General features: G+C 43.3%; 1 protein-coding gene across 2 annotated transcripts in view; it reads right to left on the bottom strand.

Annotated features, from left to right (window-relative positions):
• Positions 1 to 13,784, bottom strand: part of PLCB1 (phospholipase C beta 1) — a 361,445-nt gene extending 347,661 nt beyond the window's left edge. For both annotated transcript variants that reach the window (XM_082050060.1, XM_082050061.1), the window contains exons 1-2: positions 13,363 to 13,784; positions 1,712 to 1,789 (exon numbers count right to left, since the gene is read on the bottom strand). In XM_082050060.1, the coding sequence (XP_081906186.1) occupies positions 1,712 to 1,789; positions 13,363 to 13,461 (177 nt within the window). In that variant the 5' untranslated portion in view covers positions 13,462 to 13,784. The remainder of the gene's footprint in view (positions 1 to 1,711; positions 1,790 to 13,362) is intronic.
• Between the last annotated feature and the right edge of the window lie 427 nt (positions 13,785 to 14,211).

Here is a 14,211-nt window from a genome sequence, read left to right as displayed (position 1 = left end):
CCTTTACAGAAGCTTGATTTGCAAGTTTAAAAATCAAACTGACACTTACGTCTCTTGTACAAATACCCAACCTTTTAAAAAATGCTTTGAGCATTATAAATACATTTTTTTGTGAATATGAGAACAATTCTATAAATAGCTATTCTTCACAGAATTGCTTCAAGACATTGTTTTTACACACAACAGTAGGAAACTGAAGGAGGTCTTAGTGCCAAACATATTAAAAAGTGAAATAAACTCTGCAATCAACTCTGGGTTTCCATTTGCTATTACAAAGTTGGCTGTTATTTTTCAGCTTGGTCAAGTAGTTTATGTAAGGGAAGGAAGAAATCAGAAGACTGCACTGTGTTCTGGCATTGCTAGTGGGTTGGTGCAAATCAGTCATAGCCTTCAACTTCTGAAGGTATTCACTTTGCTTCTCAGGGCAGTAATTTAACAACTCTGGACTGTCAACACATGAACCCGCTATTAAAAACCATTACCTTGTACAAGCATAAGCAAAGAAAAATGAGATTTTTATTATAACCCCATGATACACTTTCCAAATACACTGACTCAAAATTGCGCTTCATCTCCTCTAAAAAGCAAACATAGGAAGATAAACATGATCTAATGTAACAGCAAATTGCCTGTACAGTCCGCACTTTTAACAGTTGCTACCTCCTCAAGCAATTTTTGCACTGGTAGCTAAACATAAAATCAACGGGAACGCCTGGAAAACAGCTACACAACTGGTATACCAGGTTTCCATAGCCAGAATACTACAAGTATGCGTTCAGTGATTTTGGCATACACTCCAACACAAGGCCAAAGCTCAAGAACTACCAAGTTTTAACACCATTTTCAACAGGGAAGTAGTACAAGCACTTATTTCGTAAGTACCTGAAAATTCATCTGTTAAAAAAAAAAAAAAAATGGAGGAACTCATTCAGTTCCCAGTTAATCCAGTATTTTTCTATGACAATCGCAACAATAATTTGGTATTATATGTCTAATATGGTATATGAAACCAACTGCATCCAATTCTCAGGGTACCGATACTCTTTCACCCCAATGCAGCTCCACTGACTCCAACAGCTGGAAACACAATAGTGCTGATTTTAAGGGGTGACATGGATGTGAAACTGGAGTAACGCAGCAATGAATCAGGCCATGAGCTTTCCCAACAGCTCCCCAGCCATAACAGTGATCTAAACATGCCGGAATGTTTTTAAAAGAAAGTGAGTGTCCAGCGAGGATTAGTAAGAACTGAGTGACGTGGTCCAGCAGGCATGGCCAGGGAGCACGCAACAGTTGAGGAGGAAGAACTCAAAGGGAGCTCTGGCCTCCGGGAATTCTGGGTCTGCTGTGTACCAGAGCCAAAATCCTCAGTGTACAAAAGGCAAGACAGAGAAACCTCAAGCCAACTATGAACAGCAACAGCATCCCCAATGGATCCTTGCCTGTAAACCAGGACAATTATACACCTTGCTGGCCATCAGATCATTAACACAGCTGGAAGTTACCAGGTCTTCCATTCACCTCTCCACATTTTGTGCACCAGGGATGAGCTACAGGCCTGGTGTGTTTGCTCCCCAGGAAAGCAGAGGAAGGTATGCCAACAGAATGCTTGTCTGCTGTGCCAGGACTGGCACGCAGGGCCTCGTGACTCCTGCCCGTCACACCACAGAAACGGAAAGAACCATTCTGGAGCAGAAACCTTTTCTCTTACCTTATTTTGATCTGTCCAGTAAAAGAAAAATCCCTGTGGATCTGTTCTGAGAATAATTGGAGTCACAATGGTGGAGTCCTGAAAGAAAAAAGGACAAATAAAAAAAAATACATGTCAGCACACAGAACACATGATTGTGCACTAGCTCCTTTGCCACCCATACTAATGAATTGCAACATCTAGAAACTACCCTGAAGGTATCACCAGCAAGATGTCACTAGAAGAATTTAGTATCACCTGCCTAATCTCCGTTTTTCTGACATAACGTATTTCCATTACTGAGAAGACAGCACTAAATAACTCTAGACTTGCCAACACATGGAGTTACTCCAGAAAAGCTGGAAGTAGATGAAGTTTAACAGACACAACATGCTAATTGTCAAACTAGAATCCACATGGTAAAGTGCTATAGTTATCAGAAGTCCACTGCCCACTTGGATCCAAATTAACCTTCAGATACAGACAAAAGCTAAATGCCTATAAGCTTTACTTTAACATACAAAGACCGAATTTGCCTAGAAAATGTGGAATAATATCCACTACATTAACACTTTTGTCAATTACTTTCAATTATTATTTTTCTATTTTTTGCTACAATTCAGCCATGAAGACTTTAGTAATGGAAGTATATACATTCCACCCCAACTCCAGCTGAAAATCTGTCTCCTCTGGTAATGTCCACAGCTCAGGTCATATAAAACTAAATGTATTTGTAAGTACCATAAGTAAGGCATCCTGGTTTCCAGCATACTCTTGTATTCTGACTGACAGCAGGTCCCTGACTCAGGAGACAGGTGGGTGTTCATTACATCTCCCACCTGTCGGGATTCCCTGGTGCTTAATAATAATTGACATCAGTGCAGCTTGATCCTAATAAGATTCCTCCTCTCTTTCATCTACTATTTTTCATGACATCTGTAAAAATGCTGTTGTCTTAAGACCTCTACCTGTTTGTCAAACTCAACTGAAAAGTTAAGGAGGGAGCATAGCAAGGAAGGGAAAGACAGGCAGACAGAAAAAATGCTTAAGCCTTATCTCCACAGGAAACCAGGCTAAGCACACAATTCCTCCTCAAAAAGGATGTATATTTCTGTTAAAGTGTTACAGTTTTACTACAGCTTTAGCATTCATCTATTGCCAGAACAGCAGTATGTGAGGTCAATCTACATTCTTTTAAGGAAAAAAGTGAGCTCTAATAGGTGCAGATTTAAATCAAACTATTTAACTGGGTTTTTCCTAAGTGTAAATGAAGTTGATAGAAGTGACATTATCATAAATAAATAAGAACTAACTTAAGCAAGTGCCATTTCCAATGCAAAAAGATAACGCTTGTCTGTATTAAGCCACCAGAGCAGTCCTCTTTGTGACTGAGTACCAAACCCGGGACAACAGGCATTTGTGGAACAGAGAAGGCAAATTATTTCCAGTTTACAGCTGGAAAACACGAGAGCAAAGAAGCTAAGTGACAGGCCCAGCACCAGTCAGAAGCCTGCGGGGGAACAGGTAGAAGAATAAAATGGAGTCAAGTGCGAAGCATATTTTTATCTCAGCACAAAAGAAACACAAACAGAAGAGCAAGTTCTACACTGAGAAGAAATACAAGATCAAACTCAAAATTGAGTGTAAAGTCCTCTTTATAACTGGAAGATCCGGGCTGTGGATTAACTGTACCACAGGTACACTGACACACAAACAGGTGCCACATGGGCTTTCGGAGGCTGGGAACCAGCGCGGCTGTACCAGTGCCAGGCGGTGCTATGGGAACGTCCCAGCTGGGATCAAAACCACCCCAGAAAGTGCCGCTGACCCTTCTTTTCCCCATTACAAGAAAACAGCATTGTATGCACCTTCCCTAAGAGAACAGACATGCAGAATTTGTACCATCTATTTTCTTTCCTGTTTCTCCGTAGTGCCTAGTTATCTTGTACACCTGAGAGTCAGGTTCTGTTTGAGAGCAAAGGGTAAATTTATTAAAAAAAATAAAAACATCCAGGTCTTGAAGAGATGTTGACTAGTAGTCTATACCCACAAGCTTCTACAAAAGTATTCTCAAACCTCTGCCTTTCAAAAGGAAAAAAAAAAATGCTCTGTAGATACAATTCTCCTTTTTTAGCTTATTTCATTATGTCTCATGCAGCCTGTATATAAATATGTAAAATGAGGAAAGAAAACGACTAAGTGTCCTTCTGCCTTCAGAGGAGATACACACAATCCCGGGGGTGGGAAGAGAAGGAAGTGATGGAAAACAGACAGGCATGAAGTGACTATGTCTAGGATTAATCAATTTGCTGGTTAATCATTTCAAATCAGTTGCTTCAACCGAAAAGCTGTTTGGATTTGTCTGTGCTGATGACATACAGCTGTCAAAGTAACACTTTTGTAGAAGTGGGCTGTAAAATGTTGACTATAATCAGACTCAAAAATGTGGAGGATAGAGGGAAAGAGTCTTCAATACCTTCTGGGTGACACAAAGGAAACCTCATCATTACAGGGATAATTATCAGTCTTAATTTAAGGTCTTCTGTGCTCCAGGAAGTTGTTTAAATCATAAAAAGGCAGTTGTGCATTATGCCTTTTTTGTTAAATTAACTACACTACTCTGACATTAAGTATAGCACAATTAACATGCTGATGAACACAAGAACCCCACACTGTCACGCTGTATACAAATATCAGATCTGAGAAAAACTCTGTATGTGCGACTGTGCACAGGTCTTAGAAAACCTTCCATGCAGTTAACAGATCAATAAAAGTCACGTGCACGATGTTTTACATATTCTCTAAGCTAACTATGATTCTTATTAATTCCCTGCCACCAAAACTCAAACTCTTTAGTTCTGGGTGTAGAGTAATGGAAATAAACTTCTCTAATCAGCTCTGCAAGTCCTGCTCCCCACTCCACATTAACACTGAGTTCTTTGTCATGTGGAACAGTTATTTGCTTTTACACTGCTCTGCAATCAGGGCTGGCAAAGGCAGGCAACAATCGAAAAGACACATGGAAAGCCCTTTATACAGTATGCATTCAAGAAGAAGAGTGGCTCAAGGCTCCGAAAAAGAAACTTGTTTCAAATTACAATTGTCTGGTACATTTATTTACAAAAACTATTGTACTATATGGGAACAAGTGTGGTTTATTACCCAACCTGCAGTCATTCAGGACAATACCCTGAAGCCCACTAACTCAATTTCCTCACCCAAAGAGCTGACCTATCTCATTACTCCCCTGAATAGATTTACCAACCACACACAATTCTGAAGAAGATGGTAACAGAGAGGACACCATAGATACAGGAAAAAATCAAAGGATAAACAAATAAGGAGCTGACATTCATTTATTCCCCAACCCACTCAGATCCAGAATGAGACAGAATAAAATCAGGCAGATGTGACCAGAAAGGGGTGAGGAAGAAGAAAAAGGTAGTGTCCCAGTCAATGATGCAAATGGTTATGGGTTACTAGGTTTTTTAGACGTCACCCACAGGTGCTCATGCCAAGCAGTGACTTGGTATCTGACACTGCTATCGCAAATTCCTTGACTAGAAAGGCATGGAGTGGCCATAACCTGGCAGTCCCAGTGTGCTGCATATCATAGCAGTCTAAGCTTCAATGAATAATTTTTAAAAGGACTTTTAATTTCACCTTTAAAAGCCCCCTCACCCTTTTAATTGTTGACTTCGGGCCAATCGTCTACTTTCCTCCAATTTCACGGCCTCACCCGAATAATGTGGTTATTCTATACCTACTCCATTAAATTGCCTCCTAATTGGCTGTACAACCTAAGACCTCGCATTATCAGTATTCTTAAACAAAAAGGTTTCAAATTTATGCCCACAAAGTGCCACAGAGAACTCTGGGATCCTTACCAACCAGGCACAGCAGAAGACAGGGACAGAAGATCAAGGGACAAATCCATATTTAAGTGTCTACCAAGTAAACCATATCAAGATCTGATTTTAAATGTGGGTCCCCTCGACTACATCTAACATTAGTGAACAAAAAGTGTCACCTCTGTTTTAACGTTGCTGACCAATAAAGACTATCACACAAAGCCAAACAGGGAAGAGGGTGGCAATCTCAGTTTAGTTCCTTTCTGACTGTCCATCCAGGCTTCCTAAACTTCACAGCATTCCCAGGACCAGGCTGTGCATCCAGCCACAAGGGATGGAGCCTTTTACCCTCCTCCTCAATGGTCACTGGTAAAACCTGAAGAGACACGAGGCGAGAAAGAACAGCTACGTAAGGGTGCACCGCTCTGCCACCTACGTCCTGGGCTTTGGACCTTGCTCCCAGAACTCTCTGTACTTTATTCAGTACGTATTAAGGCAAGGGCGTAACACTATTGCTGCTGTATTTTGTGCCAAGCGCAGTTCAGTGTTAAAACGATCGGTGTACGTAACAGGCTGGGACTAGTGTGCCTCCGATGCAAGTATCAGGTGAGTCCTGCCATAGATGGAAAGTTCCTAATGGATCTTTAAAGTACCTACAGAGGAATGAAAAATCAACATGTACGTTGTCAACTAGCAAGGCCATGAGTCAGATAAGTATGTGTTTTAATAAATCATACGTAGATAATGATGATGTTTCTAAGAAACAGTTGCAGTCAAAACTCACATCAACAGATTTTTAAAAGAACAGCAGACCAGCCTTTATCTTCAGCTCTTAGAGCAGACAGGTCTCACGGCACCGCCTTATTAAGCCAGACCGCTGTTTCCTGATCATGCCTTGGATTTTGAGAGACATTGAACATCCCCAAATATAACCTGAAAGTATTTACACACATCATTATTTCATTTCCTCCAACCTTCTGGAAAATTCCTGCCAAACTGCTTCCAAACACAAAGCTAAGAAATGCAGATCATTTCTGGCAGAGGCAAAATACTCTGCAACTTTTCTTTCACTTTGGCGAAAGGGCTTGAGCTGTGGTTAAGCACAGGTGTAGGGCAGTGGGCAAGGTGTGGGGGAGAGTCCCCACAGAGAGTTTTCTCGTTACCCCACAAGCCAAGGGCAGCCGAGAAGCAGCAAAGAAGGCATAGCAAAACCATAGTTCACACATGGTCAGCAGATGCGTTAGCTGTTAAATTCCGTAATACGCTGGGTGTACTCAGAGTGGAACCAAGCAGGATTACCCAAACAATTAGTACTATAAATTTCTTTAGACTGACAGCTGAACTGTGAGAGTATCGGTTGTCTGGTTTTGCAATGAACCACTGAAATAATTTGGAAGGGTAAACATGAGTTGACCAGACTGGTAAACTGAAATCCCACTTGTTCAACAGGAACATGCAGGAAGATATTCTTCGCTATTAGAGTGGTTAAAGCCTGGAGAAACGTTGGTGATGGCACCACACGACAGAAGTCATCATTCTGCTAATTAAAGACTAACTTCCTACAAGTTTCAAAGCACCACCTTGAGTGGGATTTGTTTCTCAGAAGCAGACTACCCAGCCTTGCTTCTCAGCACCTCCATACTCTTGGGCTAATTATAGCTTTAATGCATGTCTTGATTTGACTGCATGAGTCCTGATTTGTTGTAGATGTTGCAAAGTATTTCTTCTTTCTTGACTGCATAACAGGAGAAATAATGGGAGAAATTTATAGCAAAGGTAGCCAAATGCCAAGCAGGGAGATTTTATCTCCGCCAGAGTGTTCTTATGTGATGCTGAGCAAATAATTTAAACCAGTCTGTTTATGGTGTAAATGCTGTATTCTGATTTTGAAGGAATAGTGGATTTCCACATTTCATTTTCTAATTTTGAGAGATGCTCAGCCCAAATTCATCTGAAGTCACTGGGGAGTCATTCTGAACATCTGACTGAATAGTGCTATGCAGTCTGAAAATTAGGTCCAACGTATCTAATCACACATTGAAAATTACTAAGTTTTTAATGTTTTTCTCTTTTTTTGACCTACAACAGTACAATTGGGAACACATTCTGTTATCTTGTGAAAATAAATTAAAAAGTGTTTATGAAGCATTTACTTTATAAGAGATAAAAGAATCCATAATAATTCAGGTTAACTCTTGATTTCACCTAAGCCTTTGTTAAAAGAAAAAGGCCTTGAGCACTCTCAAACATTAAAGTGAAGAAAGCATACAGTGCACAACTTCAATTCACTGTTAGCTTTTCTTTGCCATAGAATTCCTCATTTACTTCAGAGTTGTCTTCTGATTTTCGGTTCCCCTAGTCCCTACCAACACTCCAAAGGCCTCAGACGCTACAATAACAGACGTTATCAAGATCTTAAGCACATGAAGTCCTCACCAGATCTTCTACAGCGGGCATCTCACCCTTCTGCAGGGGATCCAAATCATTTCCCCCCCAGGCTCAAGTCAGCAAGAGCCTTCCAAAGGAGTTAACTACATTCAGGCTCTGGTCTTTATTAAATGTTAACCATTGAGAAATTTTAAACTCAATCTGATTACTCTCCTATGTTGCAAAAGACCAAAACCACAACTTCTACTCATGTAAATAAAATATTTTTATTTAGCACAGAAATGATATTTGTTTGCGACATAAAGATTAGCAACAAAATCTCTAGAATATTAGACTTCTTTCCTCCAGACTGAAAACAATCAGAAAAAAATAAACTCTCCTCAGTTTATTATTTTAGTTTCATAGGCACAGAACAATGGTGGTTCATTTTTCATGGCCTCAGTATGTACTGTAGTGATAGACTTGTGCAGAGTTTAAAAAATAATAAAAGGGCAGGAAAAACATTCAAGTTACTTGAGCGTCAGCATCTTCAAATCACTTCTGAAAATTTCCAGGTTTTTTCTGTCTGATCTCAGCTTATCCATAATAATGATACTATGAAGTCATATTTACTTGAAAGGTTAAAGGGGATGTATCTCATATTCTTAATAATTTTCTTTAAAAGCTTCTAGACAAATAAAGAAGCCTGAAAACTTTACATAGCACTCACCATCTGAGCTCAAAAATGTTTATTATAAAGATGAAGAACTGCTCTAAGGCAAAGGTATTAAAATAAAACTTAAAAGACCTGGGTTCATTTTTGCAGCTCACTGGAATGAAAACCTGGTGAAGTGCTGTAGCCACTAAACAAGTGCTACCTATCAGCAGGTTTGCTTCAGTAACTAAATATTTAGAAAAAATATATGGCTATAAAATTGGAATATTGTCCCTCAATTCAGATGCAGTTACATTACCTCACTAATACAGCTAACTTGCAAGTAAATAGTGTAAGCCACAGAGAGACCAGTCAAATTCTTTATGTAAAGTACATATTATCACTAAGGAAGATAAGAAAGCCTTTAAGCAAGAACTGAAAACAAATCTATTTTTGGATACACACCGTCATATTAACTTGCTACAGCATGCCAACTCCTGCTCTTCAAAAACATCAGTTCAGCTGTGCTCTTGCTCGAGCTATTTGTTAACTCAGTTCTGTCCACCTTGTTCCCACTACAGGACAGAGGAAAATAAAGCACAAACCACAGGCAAGGCAGGTTTCAGCCCCTTCAGACATAAGATCAGTCCTGAGAGAAGCTGCTCTTTATACTCAGGTTCCATTACCCTTCTCAGCTACCAACACATTCTACCACATTAAGTTTAACCCCCTACAACAACAAAAAAAAGAGCCTCACTTAATTGCATCTTTTTTATTTATTTATCAAACTGTTTTAAAACTCTCATCAAGAAGAGCTGTTAAGCTGGGTTTCAGTACAGCAGAGTGGATCAAGTCAGTTCTTCCTTAAGCATGTTCTCTCTCACAGACATTGCTTCTCTCCAGGAATGAGAGAGCACATCTGTTCAAAGATCAGACCGGCACTTAAGGGATTCAGAGTCTCTTCCTGGAAGCAGGGGAAAAGTGGCTATAAAGGCCCAGCTGAAGGCAGCATGAAGAAACATGATTTGAAAAAGCGAGTGTTCAGCCAACTGGCATCTTAAACCAGAAACACACACATTCATACATCCACACAAAAAAAACAGCACCACACACCACCACACCCAAGCACCCAGTCACTTTTATGTTTCACCTATTCAAACTTCAGCTATTTCTGTCCAGTGCTTTGCAAATCCAATGTACACATCAAGAACAAGAGTTAATAATAAAATTTGTCTTCCTATCTGTAATACTGTTCTAGAACAAAACAGAAACAGTGTGAGCAAATGCAAAGTAACAGGACAACAGCCATCTCTTTTACTTTAATGCTTTATATCCCAATCCAAAAATGGAATTTGTACATAGGCTCTGTTAGGCATTGGATGGTGTAAGTGGTATTACATCCAATCCTGATGCACAAGTGTTACTTGTCTTGCAAAGCCAGAGCTTTTCAATTGATCCTAATGCTTTTACAATTTAGAAACTGAAGATGGTCCGCAGAGGAAATGGAGTTTCAAGCCTCGTGAGCTGTTTGCATTCCACCTGCCTGTATATGATCTTGAGCAGTTGATGTAACCTTTTCCTCCCCTCTGTGTAATGCTCAGGTAATTCTCTTTCAAACTGGATCATCATCACACTGCTGTTCCTCAGAGAGGAGGTCCATCTAACATCACTACCACACCGCTTATTAGCAGCCTCGGAGCTACTAATTAGGCACAGAGCTACTAGAAGCTCAGGATGGGCGAATTGGTTTGAAAGGCTGTATCACTACAGCTTTTGTCAGATGCTGCAGCATCCTTCTAAAAGCCGGCAAATACATTCTTTAACAACTGTTACTCTGTACACCATGAAATTCCTTACACATCTCTCACGCTCTGGTTTAAATCCTTCCAGCATTCCCATTAAAAACAAAACAAAAACACATAAGTAGTGTTTTTTGTTTTATTTTTCAGTGGTTTATAACTCAGCTGGAACAATTTTGCTTTGGGCTGAAACTTGGTACAAGTCATAGGAATTCACCAAAACACTCTTCTGCCGTATGAAATGCGAAGCAAAGTCAATAAAGCCATCTTTAAACTGCAAAACAAAACAGCAGGGAAGTGCCTTGGACAGGAATAAATGCTGCCCTGGTGCACAGGCAATGCAGAAGAACTGAGCTCCCGTTCTCACCCAGAAACAGTAAATAGAAAATGGTGCGTAACACGCATCAGTATGTGAGCCTCGCTCTTCTGAACAGCCCTGTTAGCACAGCAGAGCCAAAGTACTCATTATGGTCAATTCTATTGTACTGTTATATTTTGTAGTTTACTATTTCTCATTACAGCCTATTGTTTCACTAGAGAGTTTGTCGTGCTTATTTACATGAGAGACCACAGAGGTTCGGATTAATAATCATCATTTTTAAAAACCCTTCAAGCAGATTAATTTGATAGAAAACAAAGACTCTGAAGTGGTTATTGGTTTACTTAGTGCCAAATACTTTTCAAAGTCACCAAACATGCATTCATCTGAAGACTTTCTTACAACCATATCACCAAGGGAGACTCACATCCCTTGAAATCTTTGATTCTGTGGGGCTTCCACTGCTGAAAAGAAACACTACAGGCAAATTACAGGGGCTGGGGGTTGGGAAATGCATATATATGCACACAATTCATGGTCAACAATGAGTTAATGCTAGCCTTCTTCATCACAGCGTGGCTAAATAAGCATCAACTTTCACAAGGTTGCTGATGAAAGCACTCGCTAAGCTCAACAGGACCCTTTCTCGGTCTCAGATTCCAGGCAATACCTGTGGATTGCTGAGTAACACCTTTAACCTGAAATGCACATATTTTGCCAGAATTTAGCTACATTTTATTACTGCAGCCTCTAGGTTTGCAATTGAAAATCTTTTTCCAATTATTCTATAGCAGACAGGTTAGCCACTGAACATCCACTGTGCACGGAGAACACCTCTCCATCAAATTCTATGTGTACAATACAGTACTTGGGAAACAGCACTTAAACTAATCATTTTAACTGGTGCTTAATCTCTTGGCCTTTCGTTCTGAAGACTTAGATGACTGTTAACTTGATTTCTGAATATACCTGTGGAAATTTCTTGGTAGCTTACCAAAAATAAAACAATAACTGCAATGGCAAGGCTGAGGTTATGCTGCCTTTTCCTGTACTAAGGAAAAGATCAGCTGAAGGAAAACATTTTCTCAGGCAAATCATTCAAGCTTAGTTCCCATCTATCTTCTGAACATAAATAACCTGTGTCAAGCCAATATTTACTACTGCAGACAAGGTCAGGTTGCTGAGCTGTTTAATGTAAATAAAATTTCATACTAGAAACTGTCCAGTTTTTTGGTGCTCTTTGCCTCCTTGAGAGTGTTTATCACAGGTTTACAGAGGTCAGGCTCACACATTTGGTTGCTGAACAGGCTGAAAGCAATAGCAAAACAGCGATACGTAACAAGACAAAAACAGTTGTTAAGACACAAGAACTGCTCCTTCACCTTTTCTCTCTGTTGTCCCTCCAGTTGTTGCTGTGGATGTCTTTAGTGCAGCCGAATTAACAGAGGAAAAATACTCAAGAGCTGCGTTAAGGGTCTCAAAACGAGTTATCCTCAACAATTCTGGCATTCTAACTGCCTGCCTTCTTTCCCAACCACTCCTCTACCACAGCTCAAGTCTCTCTGGGCTCATCTTCTCCTGACACCATTCACAGACAGACTTTTGGGGGCACCCACTCCCCCATGCACAATTGAGACACAAATGTCCTATGTCTTATTGTAGCAGCAAGGCTAACAGAGGACTCATCCTTCTGTTTTCCTTCTCCGCAGCACAGCAGGCTTACTTTCCTGCTTTGATAAAAGGAAAGCTAAACAGAGAAAGGCTACCTTTCTCTGCAACAGTCCTAGGCATGCCCTGCAAGTGAAGAAATAAATCCCAGCTACCAAGCAGCTGTGCTGCCAAAGGTGAAGTGAAAACCACACTCTCTCCTACACGAGGCAATACAAGTGTAAAGGGCTGGGAAGCAGCAAGTGGTAAGGGGAAAGCAGATGTGATTTTGAAGTAAGTTGCATGCCCTAACGAAAAAGAGTGCCTTCGCTGAGGCAAGAACGGTGAGTAGGGGTACGCAAACGGCAAGCCCTGGGAACATGTCTGGGGCTTGACAATCCCACTAGAGAGAGAGAACAGGAAGGGCAGGAGCCAGAGGAAGGATAAAAGCCGGGAGGAGGAAACCGGAGATGGAACAAGAGATAAAGAACACGTTGAAACAACTACGTTACGGCAACAGAGGTGGCAACATGCACACTAAAACAAGGGAGGCAAGGAAGGAAGACGCTCGCGAAAGGAGCCAGCACAACACAGTTCGCCCCGGCCAAGCGAAGGGAGCCGGGAGAACCTTAGGAGAAAGTTTGCCCGGCGGACGGCCGGCGGTTTACCAACGCCTTTCGGCTCGGCCCGGACCCCACGCGGCGGCCGCCCAGCCCGCGCGGGGACACCTATCGCCGGCCACCGCCACCGTCCCTGACCCGCTGCCAACTCCTCCGCCGCGGGACAGCCCCGCCGCCTGGCACCTGCCCTCCGCCCCGGGCAGGCGGGCTCAGCGCCCCGGGGCCGGCCCGCCGTGGCTCCCTGCCGCCGCGCAGGGCAGGGCCGGGCCGGCCGCGGTTCCGGGCGGCCACAACATGTGTGCCGGAGCCCTCCTGCCCGATCGATGCGCCCTACGCGTTGCATAACCCCGCCGTGCCCCCTGCGTGTGGGGCACGGCGAGGGGAAGCGCGCAGGAGAGGAGGGAAGCTACTCACATCGTCCCACTTGACGAATTTGATGCCTTTCTTCAGGGTCTCGGAGACGCAGACGGGTTTGAGCTGAAGAGCGTGCACCCCTGGCTGTGCCCCGGCCATTTGCACAGCATTGACGCGCTCTCCCCCGGAGCGGAGAAGCCGCGGGAGGCGGCCGCCTCAGCAGAAACGCCGGGGCGCCGGAAACGGCCCCAGGAGAGAGGCCGGGAGCTGCACTCGGCGCGCCGGGAGCGGGCAGGGAAGCGGCTGCCCAGGCAGCGAGAGGCTTCACTGGCGCCGAAGGAGAGACCTGGCGCGGCAGCGGCCGGGGCGAGCCATGCAGCGGCACATCCTCTATATAGAGCCGGCTCGCCACGCACGCACACGCCCGCCCGCTCTCACACACACACACGCACGCAGCGGCACGGAGCGAGCGGCGCTGCCCGCTCCGCTCCCTTCCCGCCCGCCCCTCCTTCCTCCCCGCCAGGCTCGGCCCCCGAGGTTCCCCCGGCCGAGGTCAGCGGCGCTGCGGCGCCACCTGCCGGCCGCACCCGCCGCGGAGGCCGGGCGAAGGGCCTCGGGCTCCGGTGGGCGGAGAGGCTCCCGCCCGGGCCTTGTCCCGGGCCACCAGCGCCCGGCAGTTATCATCGAACTGCCGGTCCGGTCAGCCCTCTCGATGTCCCCCGAAGAGAAAAGGACAACGAGGAAACGCGTGAAAACGCACTGAGGGAGGCTCTGCCTGAGAAGGGAGCAAAGGTGTTTATGGCGCTTGTCCTACGGAGAGATGCGGCCAAGGAGCAGCTTCGAGAGGGGTGAGCACACGGTGTGCCGAGGGCAATTTTAGGAAACAGCTATCGCAAAAACAAAGCGGAA

This window comes from Streptopelia decaocto (assembly GCF_964273445.1).
Source record: "Streptopelia decaocto genome assembly, chromosome: 3".
In the NCBI taxonomy this organism is placed as follows: domain Eukaryota; kingdom Metazoa; phylum Chordata; class Aves; order Columbiformes; family Columbidae; genus Streptopelia; species Streptopelia decaocto.
This window is presented reverse-complemented; position numbering and strand designations above follow the sequence as displayed.